The 27,751-nt window shown below is 38.3% G+C and overlaps 1 protein-coding gene across 4 annotated transcripts in view; it reads left to right on the top strand.

The window, feature by feature from the left end:
* The window catches only part of nfatc1 (nuclear factor of activated T cells 1), a 106,702-nt gene that overhangs the window by 7,404 nt on the left and 71,547 nt on the right, over window positions 1-27,751 (top strand). For all 4 annotated transcript variants that reach the window (XM_088601264.1, XM_088601268.1, XM_088601267.1 and 1 more), the window contains exons 2-5: window positions 982-2,053; window positions 5,679-5,838; window positions 23,281-23,483; window positions 27,480-27,652. In XM_088601264.1, the coding sequence (XP_088457390.1) occupies window positions 982-2,053; window positions 5,679-5,838; window positions 23,281-23,483; window positions 27,480-27,652 (1,608 nt within the window). The remainder of the gene's footprint in view (window positions 1-981; window positions 2,054-5,678; window positions 5,839-23,280; window positions 23,484-27,479; window positions 27,653-27,751) is intronic.

Below are 27,751 nucleotides of genomic sequence, written 5' to 3'. Positions count from 1 at the left end.
ATAGAGGTAATTTTTTATTTAATTTGTTTATTGGTATTTAGTTTTAGTTAACTGATTCTGTTTACAGTTAATGCTTTTGTTTTTAATGTAATACAGGTGATTATGTCGCTCTGAATAACAGATTCATAAATAAAGATAGAAACGCTCTGAATAACAATTACTTCTTGCATTTTGTCACCAATTTGGCAAATGATAGGACAATAATTTTCCTATTATTTTTGAAAATCAGGTTTTAGATTCCTTAAACCTTACGTACATAACGTACACCTTTCAATTGTTTTATTAGAAAAGTATTACCAGATAAATAGGTAATTGTATTATTTTTTTTCTTCTGAGCCCTCTGTAACAATGTGACTCACTTTGTTCCAGTAGCTTCAGTCGCAGATACACTGGAGTCTAGTCTAAACATATCTTGAGTGCACTATAGGAGATAAATTATCCCACGTTTTCTCCAGCTGTTGAGAAGAGGCTTATATTTTTTTCAGGCCAAATATTCTTTATTGCCGAATGTCAGAGTTAACAATGTCAATCTAAATAACGTTTTCATGCATGTTAGTGATGTACAGTATGAAAGGCAAACGTACCCCATGCAGGTTTGCGCTGCTTTCTCAGAGCTCTCAGGTCCTGGGGCACCTTCTGTGTGGAGTCTGCATATCAGAGCAGAGTGTTGTAGTGTCAAGAGTCTACAGACTAGGCTGTACTAAACAACAGGTGTGCTATCAGAAACAGTATATATAACAAAGTCGTATTCTGAAGGCATGATACAATTGTTATACAATTTCTACTTTGCTTGAGAACCATTTTGGTGGAACTAACTGTATTAATGTCCTTTGATACCAGCCACCTGTTGATTTGGCCTTAGGCACACAGCCACTGCAACACATGCCAGACTTCTTCATTTTATTTTTTTTGTTTGTTTTAGCCCCTGGGGGGGTCTACTGGTGCTGCACTCTAATGAAGTCATGCTTCTTGTTTTTCTAGAGGCTTTCAGCTATGCCCCAAACGTCAGCCTTACTCTTCCACTCAGCATGGGGAACCCTTGCCTCTCAACGCCTTACCACAACCTCCAGTCCAGCCCGGTTATCTCTGTGTCTTCCAACCATCAGCTTGGCTATGGTGGTCACGAGGATAATGGAGCCCCTGGTTACTATCTGTCCCCTAGCATCAGGCCAAATGGAGCTCCAGCCTTGGAAAGCCCTCGGATTGAAATCACACCCTACACTGGGCTGCACCATGGCAACCAGTTCCCTGAGGATGAGATCGAAGAGAGCATGCCCAACAAGCGGGGCAATTCCATTGTCACACTGACCCTGCCAAATGCGGACAACTACAGGGACCCCAGCTGTCTGAGCCCCGCCAGCAGCTTGTCCTCCCGGAGCTGCAACTCGGAAGCCTCGTCCTACGAGTCAAACTTCTCCTACAACTACGACAACTCCCCCCAGAACTCGCCCTGGCAGTCCCCTTGCGTGTCTCCCAAGGGCACAGCCCAGGATGAGCGTTATCACCAGGGGCTGGTGCCGTGCCCTCTTGTAGCCTCCCCAAGGCACTCGCCCTCCACCTCCCCGAGGACCAGCATCACTGAAGAGAGCTGGACAGGCAATCGGAGTCCCAGGCCCTCCTCGCCCTGCGGCAGCAAGAGGAAGTACAGCTTCAATGGTGTCCCCTGCAGGCACCCCTCTTACTCTCCCAATCACTCGCCAACACCCTCACCCCAGAACTCCCCACGGGTCAGTGTGACAGATGAGACCTGGCTGCCTAATACCAACCAGTACACAAACTCAGCTATTGTAGCTGCCATCAATGCCCTGACCACTGATGGGGTTACAGACCTTGGGGAAGGAATCCCTGTGAAGTCGAGGAAAACCATGATGGATCACAGCCCCACCATGAGCCTCAAGGTGGAGCCAGGCGGAGAGGACCTAGGTTCTGGGGAGCTTCCCCAAGAGGACTTCTCTAATCCACGCTTACCCTTCAAAAAAGAAAGCTTCTGCGGGGACTTCTTGGTCGTGCCCCCTGCCCCTTACAGCTGGAACAAGCCAAAACCTTATATCAGGTAAGAAAACCTCTTAATCTTGTAGAACACAGACAACGCAGTATTTCTTTTGAGGAAGAGGTTTTCAAGGTGGTCTTATTCCAACTATTCTGCATTAATACTCCTACCCCCTCTTAATGAAACATTTTTATACTGACTAGGCTGAGTGACGCAGGTAGTCAAAGCTGTCTACTTACTGTTCCTCTAGCCTCACCCAGCGTCAGTGCCTGTTCTTGAAAGTTATCAGCACTGATGCCTTGCCTTAAGTTAATTTTGTTTTGTTATATAAGACATTACTCTGAGGAGGCAAGATTCATTTCTGAAATGAAAATCGGTTTTGAAATGGGGTTTTTAAAGGTTCTTAAGCTGCTAATGGTGTTGACCTGTGGTGTTGCATTCATAGTCTTAAGAGCTGAAGATTTTTGTCTCTGTAGTACTCTGTTCATTGAAATAAGTTAACAAAACTGAAATAGAGCAATAAAACCTTTAAATCACCACACCCTGATAGCTGAATAAATGGATATTCTTTAGGCTCTTTACGTATGAAAATGTATTTGATTGATGTAGTTAAAGGAATAAAATATGAATTCTGATATCAACTTTTTTTTTCCTCAGCACCTAATTGGCATTAAATCAAAGTGGAAATTGATCATTTGTGTTGTTGTAGGTTTAGTGATATGTGTTCTCATTTCTGGCTGACTGTACAGTATGTAGGCACTTTTTTTTCTGCCACAAACTAAAATGTTTCTATAATGATAATTTGCACATTGGCTAAGCTAATTTTTTTATACATAAATTTGGGATATTCAGTAACTGAGGCCAGTTAAAACACACAACTAAAATATTACAACAGCTTTTTATTAAATCTCAGGACATTTTTATCATAAAAAATGCCAAGAATCAGTTAACTAAATGTGAATTTACAGACCACCATAATTTCAGTCTGTCACTCCAAAACCTATTAATCAGTTATTTCAAAAAGTACTTCTCAAAGGGAATTCACAATACAATGTACAGTATGGTGTATCTGTTTATGTTACACTAAGGGTTGCATCCAACAATTAAAATTACTAATTAATTTGAAAAAGAAGATAGTATTTTGAAGGTGTGTTTTGGTGCATGTAAAATGTGTCACTGATTCAGAAGAAAATGGTCACACCCTGGAGGGAAAACCCCATTTTGGTGAAAAACCTGGAAATGTGGTTATTTTAAGTATTAATGTTTCCAAGTGATGATTAAGTTTCCTACATGAGTTACTTCACAAGTCATGTGAAACTGAGAAATGATACTATTTTAGGTGTAGCAGCAAGAAATATTTAAATTACAGAGACAGGCTCATCACATTCTGTATATGATTTTATATACAGTATATATATAAATATTTATTTTTGCATGCCTGTCATTATACAATATCATGATATTTGGTCTTTCCTGTGCAGAGCAAATCTATCTATATATATTCAGCATATTTGTTCCCTGAAATTGGAGTTTGTAATTATTGAAGTAATATAATGGTTTGTATCTTCAAAGAGCAGTACAATAACAGTTCAAATTAATTTCTGTTTACTTTCAGATGGATTGCTTTGAAAATCAAACCCACTTCAGAAATGGTCATGCACTGATTACTAAAATGTATAAAAAATGTAATTTCACAATATCTGTGGTCATACTTCCTCTTATGTGAAAGCACTTTATTTAACATGATTTATCCGATAGAGAATTTTCATATTGACTCAGTAGAATTTTTCCACTGACATTTTTTCCTGTAGGAAATACAGTGTTTGATGAAGATAATCTCAAATAGGAAATGATCTTGACAGCCAAACAGAGGGAAACAGTTGGTGGAATAATTGCATTGCCTTGTGCTTTCATGTTGACCTCTTTTTGCTACTAATGTGATGTCATGCTTTGACTGCGGTGATAAGGAAGAAGGGAAATTGGTTCATTTTGGGGCTGCAAGGTCAACAAACAAACAGAGAGAGTTCCGAGAGGACACTGTAACATTTAGGTCATGGGATTATGATTGGAGAAGACATAAAAAGTTCATAAAGTACATTTATTATTAGTTTTATTTCTCCAGTATTTACATAAGAAGCCTTTTTTAGCTCTATTGAAGTTCACATGGCATGCCACAGAAGCAGGAGAGTTGGAATAAACGCTCTTCTTGCTATGTTCTTTTATAGCCATAAATGTGATAGGTTTTACTTTGTAAAAAATGTCATATCAGTCACAGTAAACTTGTAACTTAGTAGTGGGGAGGACATCAGTACTGTCTTGCAACTTATATCAAGACAGAATTATTTAAAACTCAAGAGCAATTTCATAATTAACACAAGAATTTCATTTTCATACAGGTCATGAAAAGCACAACAAATAGAATTATGCTTTGAGATTAGAGGTCTCAAACATTTCGTTTTTTAGATGTAGATGTTTTTACCCAAAGAAGTCCCAACCCATTTGGGAATCATCACTAAAAGCACAGATAGGGACTGTGGGATGGGATGGGACTTACTGTAGCTCTAGTACAGTAAAAGGTAGGTGTCGATCAAAAACAGTAGACAGACATTTTTGTGGATCTGTGTCTTTAAAAAATAAAAATAAAATTCAGTGCTCCTTTCTAGAGATCTGGGTATGGTTTGCTGATAAACTGTTGCTTCTAAACTGCAATTTACAGTATTTCATGTTACTGTGTACATACATTATGTACAGTAGGTCCTAAAAAATCAGTCATGTCATATGTCATATGTTATATCAAATTGTCTTGTCATATTCTTTTTAAAATATAGTCATTTGATGGCTATAGTGTGAGAAGCAAAGAAATCTTAACAGTCTTGATCTGTGTCCTTAATTTCTGGCGTCCTGACTGTTAGATACAAGAATTAAATACTTCTAGATAAGCACTGGCAATGTTCCCTGTTTTTAGCTCATTCAATAAGAAAATAGGCCTGTGTTAAAACATATTAATTTTAATTTAACAGGAAACTTGAGTTTCTTTTAGTGTGAGTGTTACATTTCAAAAACAATAAAAGTCCTTTTCAAAGCTGCATAATGGGAGGCATTTTTGGGTGATTTTTACGATGTTCATATGTCATGAGATGGTTTTCTTTTGTGGTGTAAGAGAAATTATTTTGCAACGTTTGCAAAGCTTGAACCACTCAGCCTCATTCTGCTTCCCTTATACTCACGATGCAAGTGATGGCTTCTGTAATACCATAAGATATATAAATGTGATTACATGCAAGATAAAATAAAAAAGTAATATTTTAAACCAGGAAAATTCTAAAGGACAGTTTCTAATTGAGTTAATATTCTCTTCTTCTTGTAGTTTTGCCTGATTTAATTGTACATGCATTGTAATTGCATTAGGATAAGGTTTGCACCCCATCAAACCAAAGAGAAACTTCTCAGTCCTGATAAAAATGCAAATATAGCCCATTAATCTTCATAACACAGCCATCACTGATGTCCAAGCCTTTTAAATTACTTATGTCATGGTATGATCGTTATTGATGGATATGGCCAATGTGAGATGGGGATAGATGGGCTGCCTCCTGTGGTCTTGGAAGTAATCGCGCTGTGCTCCTTTGTGGTCTGTGCTTTATCTGCAGGGTCATGAATGTTTAATCTGAACACTTGTTTGTTACAGCCCCTCCCTGCCAGCCCTCGACTGGCAGCTGCCATCCTGCTCCGGTGCTTACAGCCTGCAGATTGAGGTGCAGCCCAAATCCCATCATCGCGCTCATTACGAAACGGAAGGGAGCCGAGGTGCAGTGAAGGCACTGGCAGGAGGGCATCCTGTGGTGCAGGTACCGTTATTTCTAGACTGTTTATAAGTCAAATTACCAATAACTGGTCATTTACGATCCTTGACCTTTTTCTCTACTCCTTACGCCACCTCAAGTTGTGACATGTTACGTCCCAGAATCTAACTACTGCCTGAAGCTGAGATACACCAAAGAAAAGTCAGCCAATGTGCAAAACCTTTCCCTAAACCAGAAATACCAACCTGAGAGCCTGATATGGTGACAGTTTGCACTGAGGTGTTGGAGATGCCAGTTTCTGACTGCTGGCATAGTCTAGCTATCCTGTGATAAAGGCTAGAATCCCAGCTTGTGCTAGTTGTGTTCACAATTGTTGTGCCCTTTCTCCAGTAAAGTAAAGAGCTTCCTGTTTATTTCTTGTATTAGAAATAAAACATATATGCCGCTGTGCAAAACTCCTAGACGCAATCAAAAGTTAAAGTATACATGTGTTACGAGTGCCAACAGTTTACTTTAAGCCCCACTGGTGTTTTCTATTATTATAACAACTGTGACTTACTAGTGTAGCTTAAGCAGCCAAGCTGGTCCTTTATCTATCTAGAATTCACACTGAAGAGAGCCTTAAAAGTCATTCATTGTTAGCTTATCCCCTTCATTACTTTCATTTACTATTCTCTCCATACAAAAAGCAAAAATGCTATTTTGGTACTACAAAATATAGATCTATCAGGATTAAGTTAATAAATGTTAAAAAGATTAAAAAATGATTTCATAAAAAATTAAATCACTGAATTGTGTACCTGTATAAAGAAGGAAAAAATAAGAAAATAGAAGAATGTTAAATGTCTAAAATCTTTACAGAGCAGTGTAAAACGGTCACAGAGAAAGGCAAGATCCAGATGCCCTTTTACTTTTTAAAGCATTCCCTCATATCAGCTCTTATATCAGATTCGTAGACCTTTCATTGCTTTGTGGCTAAACTTACATCCAAGTCTAAGAAATCAGCAAATCGAGGGCTTAAATCTAAACCTAGAATAGTGGTTAGTACTTTAACTGGAGAGCTTGGGCTCAAATGCCAGGTGGGAGATTGGTGTTGTAACCTTAAGCAAGGTACTTCATTCACAGTACTCCAGTAAAATACTGTACCCTGCTGTATAAAGTACTCTCCTGGTTGCCATTGTAAACAGTTGTAAATAATTTGTTCTCAACTGACTTATCTGGTTAAACAATGAATACAAACAGAACTATGGATTTATTCCGAACCCATGTAAAGACTTTGAGAAGTAATAGAATGCAATAAAATGCTATACGATATTCCTGTTACAGTACTAAAGAACTACAGAAGGATGTTCTGAAATAAAATCAGAGAAGATATGAACAGTGATTGGCCTCACAAAGGCTTGTGTTTGCTTATGGGTTCAACCAGAGCTCCAAAGGCCATCATAAGGTTTCTCCATACAGAATCCCTCTTTTATCCGCTTAGTGTCACAACATCTCACATGTTTTCTGCTGATCATTTCGAGTTGAAACTACTCTTACTAACATCATATATTATCACTGCCCTCTATCGCTGTATTTGACACTACCAATGTGCTTTGATTTTATTCATGCAGTAACTCACCATGACCTGACTCCTTCTAATCTGACTTGCCTACTACTGTAGTACAGGCTGCCTGTACTTGGACTGTTCAACTGGGGAAATGAAGAACTCCATTACATTTCTTCATTGTGGAATGTCTTGCTGTGTTACTTAGTCTTGTATGATGCATCAAAGTGGCATTTGCCTTGAAAAGCAACAGGTGCTCCATTGTTTAAAGGGAGAAGGATTCTGCCTAGAGAGAAATGGTACAACAGTCTTTTCAGAAGAAATCATCATCTTGCTACAGTAGGTATTTGTCTGCATTACCAGGAAGCAATATTCTGTAATTTCTCCATGAAAACTATAATTACAAACTTATGTTTTTACTACATAGAGTGCTTGGCATACCATAACTGTGAAACTTAAATCATATGCTTTAATTTAACAGACTCTTCTGGGCTGTTAGGGTCCCTGCAGTTGATTTATTGGTCCTTCCCTAACTCCTGTGCTAATAAATCAGACAACATTCAATTTAATAAGAGACTGTCTGACAACTTCCACTGTCCTGCCAGCTGACAAGCAAGTCTTGGTTATCTGAAGAATGGCAAAGCCCTGTGTGTCGCCAAATAAACCATAACAGACAAGTCAAGGCCTGCTTCTTTAAAAACTTAAGAATGTTTTAAAAAGCTACAGTAAAACAAATTCATAGCAATGATCTGTAAACCAGTTCCTGTTTGTTACATAACATGGTTTCTTACCTCCCACTGGGGCTTTAAAATACATTCATGAAGTGTAGAAGACTATGTTTCATGGTATATGAATCTTAAGAATTGTCAGCATAATTTTGTATTTAACGTGCACTGTTAAAATATCAGTATTGAAATGACCACTGTTATAGAGATTAAACAATTTTCTACTTAAAATATCACTTTGAAGTTCTTTTTAAATAAATCTGTGACATATTTATCAGCATATTCAGGCTGACTGTAGCAGTACAAGAATGTAGTTTGTGAATGATGACATTGTAAAATATCGTAACATTTTTTTCCAGAACCAAGTCTTTTGTTCATCACAGTGTTTTCACAGATGAAAATGCTATATTTTTATATAAGACACAACTTAACAATTTCCTTAGATCATGACATTTTGAATTGAACAATTTTACTTACTGTAAGAACTGAAAGCAATACTATCTTATTTGCTTACTACTTAAAGTAAAACACTACAATAAATTCTAGGAACTAACTCTAACAAATTAATTTCAGCACAGTGCTAGTGTATTTTGAATTTTAGGTGGAAACAATTTTCCCCATCTTTAGATTACTTAAATTACTTTCCTGTCTATACTGTCTACATAGGAAATCTCTGTGTATGAAGCTACAATCCAAGAGTTAAATACTCATGAATAGAAAGTTGTTGTTTTTTATTCAACACTAATTTAATGATGGACTACTAAGTAGATAGCAGGTTAAATATGAAAACAGTTCCCGTTAATGAAAAACGAAAATCCTCCCTTGACAAAAAAATACCCTTTTGCCTTCATTGCAGTGAGTGAAAAACATGTTAAATCAAATGCCACATCAAGAAACAGGAAAGTGCCAGTACAAAAAAAAAATACCCAAGTCAACAGTAGGGGTTTGATTCAGTTAAAAGAAAAGCCAGCAAGAAATTAATACTGTTGCAAAGTTGAACTGTGGTGCCAAATACATTTAAGACATTCTGCAGTTCTCCAAAACAAGAAATCATTAGGGGATGCCACAGACATTTCACTCTGCAATACCCGAAGAGTTAGATAAATCCCATGTGCCTTTGCAATAATGAGTTCCAGTTGTTGGGTGCAGCCGTGGAGAAAATAGTGAGAAACAAGAGATTCAGCAGTTCAACAGGGCTTGGTGCTGGCTTACCTGGAAGAGCTGGGTTCTCGCTGATTTCTTCTTATAGCCCAGAGGATCTTGGGATCTTATTGGTGAACTCTGCATCTCTGACACACTGATATCACCTTTAGCATTTTATAGTTTATAATTTGTTGTTCTTGAGGGTCTGGGACCTGATGATTTTAAAGTGACCTTTTAGCTATGTTGTGCTTAAGGCTTGAAATAAAAATTGAAATAAAATACAAAATACATATGTGTATAGAACAAAACTCTCTGATTTTTTCAATTTGTTGCCTAATGTACAGACTGCATTTTTGTCTTGGAGGGTTATTTCTCTCCAAGAAAAGTTCAATACTGACACCACATTGAGTTATGTCCCATGGAGCAGTCTGTCTCAACCACACAAGCCTTTGGCAAACTGTCCTCTCCTCTGTTGAGTTGTCAGTAAAAGCCTTTAACAAGCCACACGATCATCAGAACGTCCAGATTACAAGGTATGGGGAATTGCGGACACTCACAAATCAGCCTTTCTGGTGTTTTTCCTGTGCCTTTACCAAAGGTTGCGTATGTCCTGGAACACAAATGCTCCTTAACTGCATATGTTCTGACCTCCTCACATCTTAGCTGAGTTTGTAAAGTATCACTGTTTCCCTTGTCACAGACCACACATCTGTTATAGAGATGGCAGTCTCAAAGCCTGCCTTGGCAGTGAGGCAATAAGTTTTAATTTAACCACAGTTATATGCAATGTCTGCTTTCATCTTGAAGAATAAGACTTCGTCTACCCTTCACAGAGCCAAGGACTAAAGCATATCTGAGGGTTTTTCTGAAGCAATCTCAGTATAGACACCTTCTTATGGCCAAGGTGAATGTCTTAAAAGCACAGTCACAAACATGCTGTGACTAAGAAGTGGTCTCTCTTCAATACTTTTATGGGTTTTTTTATTCATTAGAATACCTGAATACTGTATGTCCAAAACTGTTTTTTGTTGTCATATTCACAGTGTTAGAAACAGAAAAATATTCTAGAACAGAAGAGAGCTTGCAGACAAAATTTCAATCCATAGAGCTCTTTTGATGTTTAGTAGGTATCCAAATAGCTAATCCTGTAGCTCCTTGAAAAGAGGTCAGGTTATCAGCTTTGACAACACGCCTGGTTAGCTTGTTCCTGACTCCCACAACCCTTTATGAAAAGAAGTGCCATCTATTCTATCCTCAATTTTCTACAACCCTGTAGTTACCACTTCGGTTCTCTAGTTTGTGTTTCTTATTTTTTTGTTCAAGACTGAAGAGGCTTAGTCAGGGTGATATGCCAGCAGCCCTTCAACTCACAACTGGCAACCAACTGAAGCGAAGCAGGTGTGAGCCTGCTCAGTACCTGGATGGGCAACTAAGGTTGCTGCTGGAAGAGGTGTTAGTGGGGCCAGCAGGGGGTGCTCACCCTGCAGTCTATGTGGATCCTAATGCCCCAGTATAGTGACGGGGACACCATACTGTAAAAAGAAGCCATCCTTCAGATGAGACTCTCTGTGGTCACCAGAGGGTTTCTTGAAAAAGGGTGTAACCCCAGCATCCTGCCCAAATGTCCCATTGGCCCTCACTAATTGTGGCCTCCAAATAATCCCCATCTATGATTTGGCTTCATTACTCTGCTCTCCTCCCCACTGATAGCTGATGTGTGGTGAGTGTTCTGGCGCACTATGGCTGCCGTCACATCATCCAGGTGGATGCTGCACATTGGTGGTGGTAGAGGGGATCCCCATTACCTTTAAAGCATTTTGAGTGGAGTGTCCAGAAAAGAGCTATATAAGTGTAAGCAATTATTATTATTAATTATTTTACTTGTTAGAATATAACATTCCTTTGAGCTCAAGAGTACAGTATGGACTGACTCTAGAGCAGCATTCTTTTCTGTAGTGACCAAAACTGTACATAATATTTTCAATAAGATCTTATTTTACAATTCTAACATAAAAGCCATTAATGTCTTAGAAGACAAAAAGGCTTTTGTCAACATAAACACTTAAAACGTAATCTTAGCCAGCTTTTTTATATTGATAATTTATGTTTTTGCTACCTTTCTCTGTCATTTTACTGTTTCTATTCCATGTCCATAAAACATTAAACTTGATGGAAACCCTAGATCCCTTACAGAGGATAAATGTAGGGTCTGGTAAATACAAGGTAAATACAAAAATACATTATTCAATGGATTTTCAATCCAATCCAATTTTTTAATCCATTGTACTGTAATGCACTGAATAGCAAGTCTCACTCAAAGATGAGACTCACACATAAGACAACATGAATTTTAAACTTCCAAGAGCAACCAGCATGTGAACAATTGCATGGTCTCTGGTATATTTTCACATCTGAGTGTACAACAGGAAAGTTGAATTCATTTTAGTTAATTGTAGAAATTACATAACAGTTAAAACAAATTATCAGTTTTTACTTTTTGCAAATGGGAATGAGCAAAAGCTAAACCTACAGTGTACATGTGCGATTTTCCTTTTTAACTTTATTAAATGTCTTTTCATTTTTTTCCACAAAATTGTATCTTTTTTCTTTGCCAAAATCAGTGTGAGCTCAAAAACAACTTTTACAATCAAGAACACATAACCGCATACTGAAATAGCCCCATATTTTACTTTTGTTGTTCATGTCTCTAAAAAAAGACAAAGGCATTTTAACTGTAAAACCTTCATTAGATAATCTGAGTGTGGGTGTGTCAGGATGCATTTTTAAATGAGGGACTTGATCCAGCATTAATTGTAAGCAGCACACTTGTTCTGTTGGTGTTTTTGTTTCCTACCTTCAGTGTAAAGTTAAGGGAAGATCCATTTCAGATGTATTCCTGGCACATTGTCAGTCTGTCACAGCCCTCAGTCTTACTGTTAGCCAGCACACTGTGGTGTTCCCTTCTGTGTGAGTTGGGAGGGGGGGCATTCCATGCTCATGGCCTTGGTATTGAATAACTAATAATTGTGGCAGAATGGCAACTGGAAAATGAAGCTAAATAACTACGTTTACAATAGTTTGAAGTGATGACTGGGACTAACTGGATTTATAGAGTGAAAGATGGAGTGAATGATAAATTAGCCAGCTTTGTTCTCAGGACATTAGACTGAAATACTGTACACGTCACTCTGCCCAAACTGCTCCATCTCATCTATTTTTCTTTCATGTCTGGGTTCGCATTTTATGAAATCCTATGTGGAAAAAACTTTTTTTTTTGCAGCTGTCAGATGATTTGTTTGACTGTCAAATGACTGTGTTGCCTTTCTTCCTTGGTATCAATGACCTTCACTAGACTGGCGCAGGTGGAGATTGGGTGTTTTGGGACCCTGTATTGAAATTGTCTGCCTCTTGTGCGTGACTGTATGTTATTATGTCATGTACCAATTTGTGGGAAGGCTTTTGCATCATACTGTAAGGTTTCTACAATATATTAATTGTGAAAAAGAGCACACAAACGTGCAGCTACTAAAAGTGCAAGTTTTTTTGTGGTAATTTGTAACTTTGGAAAAGACAAATAAACCAGCTGGGTTGTGAGTATTGCTCAGACGGTTTCAGTTGACACCCAGGGATCAAAAGAACAAAAACTGGCTAAGCCACTTAGCATTGAATTTCAGGAGGCAGACGGGCTGTTTTTGTTAAGTCTTAATTTGTTTTATGCAGTACAAAATGAACAGAGGGGCTTGACACATCTGTCTGTGCCTGTAAGACTCTGAATACTTGGTTATGCTGAGTTTAAGCTGTGTTGTAACGATCTCTATGTGTTTTGCCAGCCAGCTGAGCAATGCCACGTGGAGAAGTGTTCTACACATTCCTCCATGCAGCGATAGAATGTTTTGGAGAGAGAGAGTGAGGCCTGTGTAGTCAGATATTTTATCACACACACCCACAGACCAGGATAAATAAACAACAGTGCCAAGCAGCAGCTCATTTTCTTAAACAAATATATGCTTTGCAAGTAGTTAACCCTAACTTAATCAACCTTGAAAGCCTGTCATATCTGAAGCAAAACTTAAATGAGAAACAGCAGTGTTGCTGGTGTGAATTGTGGGGAACTGGGCACCGTCGTTAAACAGAAAAAAACTTTTCCCAATTTAATGTGTTCTCAAAAGCAAACTATATCACAGTATTTCTACAACGAGGTGTAAAAGTTGCTAATTTGTGTACCAAAAATATGAATTATTAGCTCAAATTACTATAATTTACAACTGAAATACACCTATTGGTAGACTTTTGAGTGTCCTTTACTTTCTGTTCAGCTATTATACAGACAAGACTACATGCCCTGCATAATGAATTCACTGGGGATTTTAAAATACAGCTAAAATGTTTCATTGTTGGCCCTAGAAAAGGTCCCTAAAATTAGTCAAATCTGGGAAACTTGTATGCATGTTTTTGGCTCGTGAAAGAAGATTTCATTATGAATACGGTGGCATGATTTCCTTAGGTATTTATGCAAAAAGCCGCAGCCCAATATCCAGTATTTCCAGCAAGTGCAAGTGCATGAGCAAGAAAGTGAGTCAAGGAGTACAACTTGCTTTCATTATGATTGTTAATTGTGCTGGCTCTGTTATTCAAGGCTGCTTACCTTTTAAACAAAAGATTTTATTTTACCTACACAAGTTACAAAGCCTTCATGGTGTAGTGGTCTAGCAAAAATAATCAAATTTGACTCAATGCTCTAAGTAATAAAGCAATTGCAGCAAATCTGTGTTGGATTGTCAAATCTTGAAGATCCGTCTGATCCAGTGGTTTTGGAGGAGGTTCTGGCAGGCCATCAGAGCAGTTATGACCTGATGTTTGTGGATATCTTGATCCTCCATAGAGACAGGAGATTGAAGACAAGGAACTATTGTTTGTCTAGCAGAAGATGAAGAGACAGAAAGGTACAGTAGCAGTGGCTAGAAAAATGGAGGGATCAATGAGAAATAAGACAGAACACCTCTTGATCATGCGTGGAATGGATAGTGAAGGGGTGGTCTTTTTCCAGCCCAATTACCCAATGCATCATAAAAGAGCTTGGAACCTGCACAGCTGAGAATAATTAAGTAATTGATTATACAGCTGACAAGTGTGTTATGGCATTTGAAATTAATAAATGCATTTTGACATGTTAGGAAAAAGCGGTAGGTCCTTCCAGTAAAACTATAGGTGGTAAGTTTAAGATGAAAACTGATAGGGTAATGGTAAAAGCTGTTGTTATGGAATGTGTCCAACTACTGTTAGCTGGCAATGCCATTATGTCCTAAGGACTGAAGTAAACATATTATTTCCATTATTTATTTATTTTTAGTTCAGTTACTCTTATGGTCATTTTACCAGCTCATGAAGTATTCTGTTCAGAATTTTGCACCAGTCAGTAATTTACTGTATATTAGTGAATCTGACATAGTGGGTACAAAAATTCTCTGTCAGCGTGAATGAGAAACTTTGCAAGAAAAAGATATTTAATCCACAGAGAGATGAAAGTTTGAGTTACTTGGCAGTCATTTCACTGCATACTACCTCGTGCCTTCTGGAAACTGATTCTGGGAGTTTGGGACCCTCAAAAGCAAAATAGCATACAAATGTGTTGGGCATTTTTAGGCTAGTGCCTCAAAAAGAAACTGTGAACGACAAGTTTATAAACACTTCATCCAGTCTATTTTTGCGATTTATACATGATGCCAAACACATGCTTCATGATGAAAATTGGTGGCAGCAGAAAGCATACAAGTATAACTCAGAAACTCCTCGAATTGCATGTGCAAAGTACAGACTCAGTTTATTCACTGGAAAATATGTGGAAAGCACAGTTTAAAAAGACTTGTTGAACAACCACAAAATCATAAAAGAAAGTATGCCATATTCTGAAATACCACAATTGTCTGTTGCTCTGGCTGTGCTTCAGATTGGAACATCCCTCTTACAAAATGCTTCAGGTGACACAAAAAAAATAATAATGCATGTTTCAGACATTATGTTAATCAGCATATCAGTAGCGTATGTTCAGGACATTTAAGGTGTAAGCAAGCACAAGTTAGATAAGGGTCACACACCACTGTAGTTGCCTCAGGTGGTTGCTTCCACAGTTTTTTTCCTTTTCAGGAAAACTTAATCTATTACAGAATTAGTTAGCTTGCTGTGTATCTTATCACTCTACAATACACCATTCCATACACATACAGTAAGTATTCTCGAAAACCATTTTATAAATTTCTCAAAGAACAAATTATCATTTAGATAGCCACAGTATTGTATGCATGCCTCCTAAACATTATCTCCTCAACTGTCTGTCTTCATAGATTTTCACAGGGTCCCTTATGACCCTGAGTTGCAATATGTTTGATGAATCAGTTGATACAATTGGATTTAAGGCCAGGTCTGATCCTGTTTTGAGAGATGCACAGCTCCACAATGTTTCCAGATAAACACAGCAGTGCTTTTCCTTTCTCCACAGGCTAAGACACTTGCAAAATCCATCAAATATGCACCTAATATTCGAGCCTTGAGGAGTAACTGAGGTTGGTCACATTTTCAGATGTGATAATGTTGTCTTGCAGCAGGAATCAATTTCAGTTTCAGAGTTTCTCTGTTTCATCTCCACAATTTTCTGGGTACATGACCACCATGTCATCATCTAGCAATCCACAGTTTTATTTTTTATATTGTAGTTGAAAATTTACAAAGACAATTTTCAATTGTAGATAACTGAACGAATCTGAAACCTTTGTGCTTGACCTTATTTAATACAAAGATTTAATATCAGGAGTACATTAAGTAGGAAGCTTTATTAAGGTGACTGGTCATATTAAAATGCTATTAATGCACTTAAAAATGAATCTTGTTTTTTTCAGAATGATGGAAGTCATTTGGTCCCTTGTCTCAAGTAACACCCAATGTTGTAATTTTATAACTGCCGTGCTGCAAACATTTTCAAATGAATCCCTTGTTAATTAGATCATTCTACTCGCTTCACAGTTACAGTATGGGCTTGATCAGATTGACTTAGTGATTAGAACTTAATTAACTTTGTGTGCCATCAACAGTGACTGTTCACTACGGTCCTAAAAGAAATTACTCTGTCAAGTATTTAGAAAAATACTGTTTTTCATGCCTAAAACTTCTGAATTTTGAACTTTGGAAGCATTGAAAATATTCTCTATACCCATAGTATGGATTTAGAAAATATTTAGTTTGTTGCGAGATTTGTCTAAGAATCTGACTGTATTAGTGAAGTGAATTTTCAAGTCTACACCAGTTGTAAGAAAGCATTCCACTTGCTGCTTGCAGAGCATTTTGAAGTTTTGTTTTATGAAGGTCAGTAAATAAATGATTTGATTGAAGTCCTGTCCAGAGTGGATCCTGCCTTGCACCCGTTGCTTGATGGGATAGGCTCCAGCTCCACTGTGACCCTGTATTGGATAAAGCAGTTTGAAAATAGATGGATGGATGATAGTGTTTTATGTGCTGTATCATTTGCCTATAAAGTAGTTAAGGCCCTTATGACCTGCAACTCTTTTACAGTATGTCCTACACTGTTGTCCCAAGATTACAACATACTCTGACCAGAGCAGCTTTTGCACTTTTTAGACATTAACAACTGTTTATTGTTGTGCACAGCTCTGAAAAAAGGTAGAATTAAAGCACAATTCAGAGTAAGGAGGTAACTGTGCGGCAGAATGTGCTTCTTCCAGTGCTTTTGCTCATGTTGTCTTGTGTATAAAAGTAGTTAAAGAGGTTGGTACAGACCCCTCTTCCTTCACCCTTCTGGAATGTAATGTTTCAAACCTCTTTGGTTTTATTCTACAATTTAAAATCATTTACTCTCACTTTCCTGTGGTTTTACCACCCTTCTATACTTAGACTATGACAATACAATGATTCACCGTAGCAAGGATTCCTTTACACCTGTGTGGCTCTGTGGTAATACCCTAATCAAAGCTTACTGCCATAAATCATTTTGCAATCATAGTCTGGTTCAGTAAAGGACACCGAAATATTGCTCAAATCATAAGAAAGCACTGCAAAAAATGAAAGCATTTAGAACTGTTTCTTCTGAGAGCTCAGGATTTTCCAGGCTTATAGAAAGTTCCTCATCCTGCTTTTCGAGTCTTATAGCCAACTAGCGCTTTAACAAATACAGGGTCATAGGGGAGCCAGAGCCTATCCTGGCAAGCAACTGGCACAAAGCAGGATACATCTTATATGGGATGCTAGTCTATCTCGGGGTACACACAGACACAAACAAGCATCCACTCACACCAATGCCAGCTTTCCCTTTTAATGAATCTTTTGGACTGTGGGAAGAAACCATAGCACCCAGGGGAAAGCCACATGAACATGGGGAAAACATACAAACTCCACACAGATAGCACTACAGACATTGGACCCAGGGCTACAACACTGCAGGTAGCAATGCTAACCACTTGCCACCATTCCACCCCCTATAGTCCTATAAATACACTGTGAGATGTGAATCTGTAACCTGTAATGTAAAAGACAGTTTTAAGAATAAAAAAAGGAAAGCTTTTATTTAGTGTGAAGAGAGTAGTACTTACCTATAACAGTCCCGAGAAATATCTAAAAAAAAGGGTATGAACCTGACAGAATGTGTGAAAAACAAGTGTTTTAGTTCGATTAAGCTTCGCAGCTCTTTGGCAAAGCTGTTGCACTTGCAGAGTGTAAGGGGGAAAGGGGAGGGTAAGATCCTGTGAAAAATGACACTGCATGTTATCATGGAGAAACTAAGGTACAATAATAATATTTGTATTTGTATTTGTATCTGTTTTGAATTATTGATCTTTGTCATCTGCATGTGTGCCTGTGATTATGTAGTACAGTCTTTCCAATTGAGAAACATTTAGGGAAATTTTGTGGTGGCTAAATGAGATTTGGACATTCTTCTGTTGTCTGGGGAAGACTGCATTTATGATGTGGAACAAAAGTTTGAAAGTGCGAGGAAAAACTTCGGAAGATGAGTGAGATTTTCCTGTCATCCCAGCCTGCGCTGAAAGCTTACACCATCCCGAGGCAGAGACTTCAGATTTACAGTATACGATGCTGTATAACTGCTTATTACATACTGGCTTTTATGCAAGAAACCACACATTTAATTAAGACATTTTACGGTCAACACAAATTCCTACATGTAGGCAATCCCTGGCTGAGTAATACACAATAACCACTGTGGAAACAGGCAAAATCCCAGAAGTGCCCCCCTTTATTCTTTTTTCTACGTTATACTGCTTCTAAGACATGAGCTGCCTTCATATTGGTGTCCCTCATTCCTGTTGCATTTGCTGTCTTTTAATTGTTTATAAAGCTCAGGCAGAAGAAACCAGCTGCACAAATATACATCAGGACACCTGAAAATCATCTCTAAAATCCCCTCCTGCTGTGTGTCACAAGGCTCCTCTGTGCTCTGCTGCACCGTCTGTACGGCATGACTACCGTGTTGCTCATCTAAATTAAATTGATGATTTGTGTACTAGTATCACTGTTGGTCAGCCAGAAACGTTGCTGAGACCCTCCGATATGCAGATTTTATGGTTGAACTGAAGGCAGGGCAGACAGACAGAATGTGAACCTTAATAATTCAAAAACAAATTCCTTCTGTCCTTTAAGAGAAACACAAAAGATAAGAAAGCAGCGATTCTCATTTGTTTAAAGGCTTCATTACAGATGCATTCTGCCTGTCTGTGAATTATTATCATTTCAAGGATTCAATGTGCAGAAGGGTACAAGTTTTCAAGTGGTATGCGGGAGAATTTAGAGCAGATGAACAAGCCACAGTCGAAGGGTTTTTTTTTTTGCATTGCCTAACTAGATTATCACCATCCCTGCCCTACTTTCATTTTCCACCCCTAAACGTGTATTAACCACAGAAAGTCATTTGCATCAGGGTGTTTATTTACACATCAGCAATGTTCTTTAAAAAATAAGAAGGAGGGAGTGCAGCTGTCTAGTTTCCAGCAGTGCAGCTTAGTGCAGGGCACCGGGTGCTTTCTGCGGCCTGTCTGTTAGTCTGGGTGAGCTGCATCATAAAAGCTGCATCTGCCACAGTTGGGTTATGTTCAACATGCCTCTCCACCCCCGCTACCGCCACCCTCCCTCCTTGTTCCTTCCTTTATTGGGACTTCCTGTGATCATCTTGGTTCAAGCCTAATCACCAAAGCATCAAGTGCACAAGATACTTATCACAGTGGTGTGAAGAAGCATAGGGCCTAAAAGAACAGATCCTATTACAGATTTAAATGAACAGCACCTTCTCTGCATTATATACTGTAGAAGAATTAGAATTGTTTAACCCCTACCAAAAGGCTTTCTACACATTGGATCAATTTTGATTAAGTCCTCTGTCTGGTTTTTGTCCCCTCACTACTTTCCAGTGCTGTGAATACAGATATGGCATTTCTACACAGTTCATGGTGTCACTCCCTTCCTTTAAGTATGCATTCTGTGCATGTCCCCAGGCCAGATCCTCAAGACTTCAGAGTTTATCAGAAGCTTCAGGTTCATCTCCAGCCAATGGCTGTTTAAATACATTTTCCCCCTTGTCTTCATCACTTTAAAAGGCGAGTTATCTATTAAGCTAAAGCTGTGTGAATCTGTATTAATATATATGAGTGGCAGCCATTTCTCATCCCTTCTTAGTCTTTTCTGTCCAAGACTAAAGGTGTTCTGTTCCTTCAGCCTGTCAGTGTAGGACATTCCCTTCTGCCCCAGAATGCATCTGGTTGCTATTCTATGGACGGATTCCTGATCAGCAATATCTTTTATGTGGTGTGGTCACCAAAATCGTCCACAATATTCTAAGTGAGACTTTATCAGTGCATAATACAATATTAACATAATATCCCTTAATAGAAATTCTGTGCTTTTAACTATGTATCCTAATATTGTTTCCCTTTTTAATTGTTTGCCTACATTATCTAGAAGATGTAAAAGATGTGTCAACATTAATCTTTTCATGTAAAGGAATGAAGTCAAGGCTGTAGTCGACGGTTCCTGAAAAGGCTGTTGTTACTCACCATAGAATCACATACTGTGTCTGCAGTGAGAGGACGCAAAATTATTCAGCTAGTTTGAATAATGGCTTTGCTCTTGATTGAGGGACTCCCTTCCTTTCCTGTGTGATTGCAAGTAGGAAATGCACAGCTATGTTTATTGAGAAATAATGTGAGTTAAAAATTGGATAAGAATGTAGCAAACGTCTAACGATTGTGAGGTATTAGAACTAACTGTGAGGTATAATAACAAAGACCGCAAAGTTCTGATGGGCTACAGCTGAACAAGGCCATGTTGTTGTTTTGTTTTTAGCTTCATTAGCTGTGAGCCCAAAGTTAATGATTTTTGTTTCTTTTTTATTAGAAACCGGTAGCTGTTAATAGTTGCCAGTGAAAGGGAGGCATGGAGTCCTGGTTGTTTGAAGTGGTTTCTATGATTCAGTAGCCCTTTCATCTCCATGCAGTATTAGAGCTGGCCCCCTGCCAGAAGGTTATAAGACTTAATGAAAATCATAGCATATGTTGCATTCTGTATAAAAAAGCAGGCTACTCTGCAAGAGAGGCCCAGCATGCCCTAGTATATGTGTATATTTGCTTTCTTTGGAACGGTTAGACCCAAACACCTCTTGTAAATCAAACATGGACCCTTCAGGAGAAGCATCTGATGATAAGTTAAAGGATCCCAGGGTTGTTTTCCCAATTGGTGACAAAATAATCAGGTACTTTACTCACAGTATTGCAAGGTGTAGTTTAAGCAAGACAGGTACTTAAAAGAATTTGCACACATACTGTACATTTTGAACACAGTTTTTGATATCCTTTGTTCTACGAATACGCACATACATTCAAATATTTGATATGGAAAGAACCATGAACGGGTCCACAGTGTTAATTCCAGAAAACAATATGGGATGGGGACAGGCAGGCAGCTTGAGATAACACATATTTTGGAGGATGTGTCCCACCCTCGAGAATGCAAGAGTAAGGCCAGTGGGTTTACAACTGTAGGTTCTGAATATGGGGCACATTGGAAAAAATAAAAAAGAGAAAAAGGTTCAATATCAATTACTGGTGAAAGTAAATCTGATGTTTGCAAGGTATTCAGGATTCCAAATTGTTCTTTTTAATAAGTTAAAAGCCTGTGAAGAAGATAAGGTTTTGTTTTGGAGACTTTTGAAAAATAAAAAGCCACATTTTCATGTATTATGATATGACTTATCAAAATCAAAACAGTATAGGTTCAACAAGGTGAATTCCAAAATCCTGGTACTCAGAAATTGCAGTGGTTAGAAGAAGTTCACTAAACAACATAAGGTCATGGAAAATGTTATGTTTTTAGGTTATGACAAATTTTGCTTTCTGAAAAAGTTTAATTCTTCACACTGTTCTAATGTCACTAACGTTGCTAATACTAAACGTACACTCTTTGGCTTGCTTTTTGTTTGAAGCCCATGAATACAGTATCTTTTTTTAATTTACTCAATATTGTCTGGTGCCTCACTTGTGATATATACTGTTTTACTTCTGCAACTGGTAATCAAAAGGAAAATTAATTGTTTTTTCAATGCACTGTTAACAATAGAGAAGTCAAGGTAGGAAAAAATCATCACCCAGATTACTGGTTTTCTTTGGGAGGTCAATATCTGGTCTCCATGTTGTTATATTTATATCACATTTTGTTATATTTTACAGCTTTGTTAAGTGCCTTTGGGCAACCTTGTTGTGAAAGGCGCTATATAAAAATACATTGAATTGTATTTATTGGATTCACCAGTAAACAGGGGTTATTTGGAATCTGAGTTTCCTTAAAAGCGTCGTGGATGTGGTGGTAGTTTGGCATTCTTCATAGCTCAGTAGATAAACAGTGGCAAGATATAGCTGACAAGATTTGGCTAGACAGAGAGCTGAGGGCAACAATTTCTGCCACCTGTCTCTTTTGCTCATGGTAGACTTTTATAACAAAGTAGATAGATGGAAGACTTTTATAAGAAAGGTTTACAGCACTCCCTATTGTGTCAACGGCTATGGTACTACTTATCATTACTGTCTGCTGTGTTGCCCATATTCATAATTAATTATATCGAACTTAATCCCAGTCCTTTTAATACTGTAATTCATATATCCTTGGTCATGTATAAACTGGGAAATGGGGATTAAATTGAATCACAGGTCATTTCCACTTGTAACTAAGGAATCATTTTAAATCTGATGATTACAGTATGTCATAGTTTCAGAATCTTTATCCTAAATTAAAGTTTGCCATGGTAACTTTTGCAGAAACATTTTCTGTTTTACCATGATTTGCTGCGCTCACACAATGAAATGTTTACATATGGTTTTCCACATTTTGTATGATAAATAATCATTAGCTCTAATAAATGATCATACTTTTAGTATGAATAACTTTCATTCACTGTACTATAATTTACACTTTCATTTTTCTTTCAAACGTAAGTTGCTATTTGATTTCCACAGGAATATGCTTCACTGTCACAAAAAAGGACATTTTTCAGGGTAACTTGTGACACACACAATAAAACTGACTGGTGGATTATCCAGGCTCCAGATAACACCAGGAAACCTACTTTTCATCTAGGCTGACCCAAATAATAGAATTACAAAGCACTTTATGATGTTCATATAAGTTTGAAAAACAGTGTCCAAATGCTGTGAATGAAAATACTTAGAATTTTTTAGATCTTGCTGTTCATTAAGTCCACCAAATCTTTATTTTATAGACCCTGTAGCTGGTGAGCTTTTCTTTGAACTGACCTGGAGATCAAAACAAGAAAAAGAAGAAACAAAAGCTGAAGGGGATGTTCTGGATTTAAGATTTAAATTTACTCCTTGATGAATGCTCTTCATGTCTTCTGAAAAATAAACTGGGACATAGCAGTCAGTAGCTATCATTAATACTCTCTTGTCCTTATTTTGTTCGAATTAGGGGCCTCTGCCTGTAAAAGCCTAAATTGGTCTTTAGGAGTTTACATCTATGTTGCCTAGCTGGAGATGTCTGTTCTTTTGCCAGCTCCACGGTTATATGGAAAGCGAGCCGCTCACCCTGCAGCTCTTCATCGGGACGGCAGACGACCGCCTGCTGCGCCCGCACGCCTTCTACCAGGTCCACCGCATCACGGGCAAGACCGTCTCCACCGCCAGCCACGAGGTCATGCTCTCCAACACCAAGGTGCTGGAGATCCCGCTGCTGCCCGAAAACAACATGCGCGCCATGTGAGTCCGCCGCCCTCCGCCCTCCCTGCTCGCTCTGTGCGAATGTGTGAGCGTGCGCGCACGCCCGCGTGTTAAACCTTCAGCAACAGCTCCAGCTAACACGGTCCCTCCTTGGCCCTCGAAACTGCCGAAGGGTTTTCTTTAAAAACTGCCTCCCGTCTAACTTTGTGCTTGTTTGCTGGTTTCAATTAAATAACAAGAGGGGCAGACGGCAGAGAAGCCGTGCTGTGGAAATGCCAAGGAGCTGCTGCTCTGTTCAGAAGGCAAACTCTGGCACTTTGCAGATATTTAATACAATATGCAAGGGGGCCTCAAAAAGTTGTATGCAACAGACAGCGAAATAGACTACAACTCTTTATGTATAGCCTCAGATTGAACTGGATCTCTGCTGCCATGCAAAAGATTCAGTAGCACCCTCTAAATGAGTGTACTCCCCTAATCCATCTAATCACTGGAAAAGTCCAAAGCAAACTTTACCTATCGCTATGGAAACTGATTAGCTGCAACTTTATAGTTTCTATATCTGGCAAGCTGGACTGTCCTGAAATGAGTGGCCCCAAATGCTATCGGTAGTAAATTTCCTGCTAATAAACTCATGAGCTCAAGTTCCAAAACACCCAGTTTAGATCCCTCAGGGCTTGTTACCAGGGGTTGTTCCAGCCTTCATTGCAGGCAGTAGCATTTGGCATGGATTCATCAAGTCACTGTGGGTCAGCAAGCCCTCACTCAGCATTGTTCAGGAGGAATAATGAACTGTAATTGTAGTTATATCATGGCCTCTCTTAAACCTTTCTTTTGCATTGGAACAGTTCAACTCTCCCTTGACAATGTTGGGTGAGGTAAGGGTATCCCAGAAATTCAATTTTAAAAAAAAATGTATTCTGATATTTTTATACTGTCACAGGAGTTTTGTTGCTGGAGACTTAAATCACATTAGGCGATACCCTGAGCTTAATTTAATATACTTTGACAAGGGAGAGACAAAATCAATTTCTTTTGAGAAAAAAAATCACAATATCCTCATGAGGTGAACAGATTTGTTTAGATGATGTAACAAAAATAAAAACAAATCCAATGTGTAAAGGAAACGCTCCTTTGACTAAGGGAATATACACGACTAAATACAGTAATATCCCAGAAGAATGGCTTCTGAAAGCTAATATGCATTTCTTTTTAGAGAATTGAGCATATTGCCCTAAAAGTAATTACATATAAAATAATGCAGGAACTTTGGAACACACCACACAATTGCACTCAATCTGGGTGGCTACAGGCAATTAATGGGGCATCTGTTTGTATGGAGTGTGTGCACTCAAAGTATTCTCAGGGCTGTAGGTATAAATGTCAGAACCAAACCTAGAAATTTTCCTGCAAATGTTGAAGTAGGTTACATATTCAATGGGAGATCTTTTAAATGTAGTGTTAATAGTGTAATTAAAGAAGTAAAAAACTTACACTAAATTTCCATCCTTTTTTATACATGCAAAACAATGTGTTTAGCTTTCCTGAAATACTCATTAACACTTATAAAGTGCACTGCATACTTACCCTGAAAAGTTAAGTGGTGGTAGCAGAACAGGTTTTGAAAACTGTAGTCTTTCAAAAAGAGAGAACAAGCTAGGAAAGTAAAAGTGAAGTTTTCTCCAGGGCTTCAACAGGAAAGTGTAGGCTGGTGGCAGCAAAAGGTTATGCTCCACTTACCAGCCCTGGTGGAGACTTTCCATAGGTTGTAAAAAGGCATCTTGATAGTTCTAGTCATGGCTAGCTTTGCGTGCCTGTGTGGGTTGAGGACAGTTAAAAAGATTTTTTTTGTGTCCCCTTTTGTTGTTAAAACTTTAGAACTACATTGCATCTGTAATGCAATAACTCACCTAATTTTATTAAACATTTCTGTATTTTAAACAAGTCACCTTGTCTTTCCTAACTGCTATTTATTGTCTTGCAAAATGTTATTGAAAAAGATCTGCAAGTTATCCCTTCCAGAAAAAAAAAACTTTTAAATAAAAATAATATCCACCATCAACCATAGAAGTAGGAATTTACGTGTTTTAAATCAGGTAGAGTTCACACTAAATGTGAATTTAAAGGAAAACTTATTTTAGTATGGAATCATATTTCGTTTTAATAAGCAGAATTGTACTACTTTCAGTGAATTTAATCCATAATTAAAAAACACAGGAATTATGTAAATATCTGCCCAGATGACAAAAGTAATCTTTTTCTAGACACAATCTTTACTGAGCAATCCAGGTCCTTTTTTTTATAATTTCATGAGCGGGTAAGGCAACAAATGAAGTATTTTCCACTGAAAAAAAAATCCTTTAGTGGAAAACCCCAGACAGATTAAAGGTAAACGTGGCATTTGTTAAAAATGCTGAAGCTATGATGCTGAAAAGTTGAAAATATGGAGCAAGAAAGAAAAGAACTAAAATGTTAATAAATTGTCTGAATAATTGCAGAAGTGGGTGTTAAAAGTGATGTCTGAGCCAGCAGGCTACTCTGCTGGAAATATCAATGGGGGGAGAGCAAAGACCTTAAAAAAGGATCTCACGGGAGCCTACTTTGTGGATCGTAAAAATGTATATTTATACATTTATTAAGTCATGAATGTGCAAAACAGTAATTTTTAAGATTTGGTGTGAAAATGCAGGTCTGCGGAATTGAGTGGAGCTTTCAGTGGACCTGACCGATTTGACCTCAAAGCATTCTACAAATCCCACCTCAATAAATCTTGAGCTGGGATGTGAATACAGAAACAGATTTGGATCTGTCTGATAGACTTCAGCAGGGAGTTCCACGAAGATGCAGCTTGACGAGGAGCTATTCCCTGATGTTTTCACTCGTGCTCTGGGAATGACCATTAGTCCAGAATCCTGAAGATGAAGATCTCACTCAGGAATGTAGGGCAGTAAAACCGCACTAGGAAGAAGAGGCTGAGTTCAGTAGCCTTCTACTGTATATCTAGCAAAACAATTTTAATATCAATACGAAATAGGACTAGGAGCCACTGTAAAAGTTAAAATAAGAGCACCAAGTAGGGAATTGTGATAGTCAATACATGAGGAAAAAGTGAGTTATCTTGAGCCTTAAATAATATTTCTTTTGTAAAAGTAAGCAGCTGAGAAATTGTCAAATGCAAGTACAACTTTCATAATTGATATTGAAGTTGTTCAAATTTGACTCTCTGATTCAAAGCCATTAACTATGTCAGACTGCAAATGAGATTGAGAAAAAAGAAGTCACATACCAAATACCTCTGATTTGTCAGAAATAAGTAGGAGAAAATTCAAACTTATTTAGGTGTTGAATCAGCTGCTTGGCTGTTGAAGGATATGCTCATGGGTTAGATATTGAATAGCATAGCTCCAGGTGATTTTAACGACTTAATGTATGAGTATAGTCCAGCTCTTGATCTTAGATCTTCTGATTCAGGTCTTACTCCACCATAGACCTGTCTCTACTCAATGGTCACTAGAATGGGCCTTCTTGTGTGGAGTGCCACTTTTGTGGAACACATTGTCCAGATCCTTGAGACTCTGTAACTGTCTACAATTTAAAAAGTGGTCCCTTGAAGTTCACTTGTAATGTATAAATGTAGTTTCATTCTTGATTTTCATCCATCCATTTGGTAACCATTTTATCCGCTACAGGGACATGAAGGAACTGCAGTATGTCCTGGCAAGCAAAGGGCACAAGACAGGGTACACCCTGGACAAGTCACCAGTCCATCACAGGGCATATGCAGACATAAACACACACATTCACACCAGGGCCAGTTTCCCCAGAATCCAATTAACCTACCAATATGTCTTTGGGAGGAAACCCACACATCATGGGGAGAACATCCAAACTCCATGCAGATAGCATCCCAAGTCCAGAACTGATCCCAGGGCCACAACGCTGCAAGGCAGAAATGCTAACTACAGTACTTCACTAATGTGCTGCCCCCATCTTGATTTTACAAGGTTAATTTTCTGTCTTTGTTATTGTTGACAGAATCGATTGTGCTGGAATCCTGAAGCTCCGCAATTCTGATATTGAGCTCCGAAAGGGGGAAACAGATATTGGGCGCAAGAACACTCGTGTGAGGATGGTCTTTCGCGTGCACATCAACCAGCCCAATGGCCGGACTGTCTCTTTGCAGGTGGCATCCAACCCCATTGAGTGCTGTGAGTACACTGCCTCTTCTCTGTCAACTGGGAAAGGAATATACTCATTATTGCACCCCCATTGAAATAATGGCCATGTATGTCCAGTTACAAAAACAG

Source organism: Lepisosteus platostomus, chromosome 12 (genome assembly GCF_059453375.1).
Source record: "Lepisosteus platostomus isolate fLepPlt1 chromosome 12, fLepPlt1.hap1, whole genome shotgun sequence".
Taxonomy (NCBI): Eukaryota; Metazoa; Chordata; class Actinopteri; order Semionotiformes; family Lepisosteidae; genus Lepisosteus; species Lepisosteus platostomus.
The sequence above is the reverse complement of the archived record's forward strand: the minus strand, read 5'-3'. Positions and strand labels throughout refer to the sequence as shown.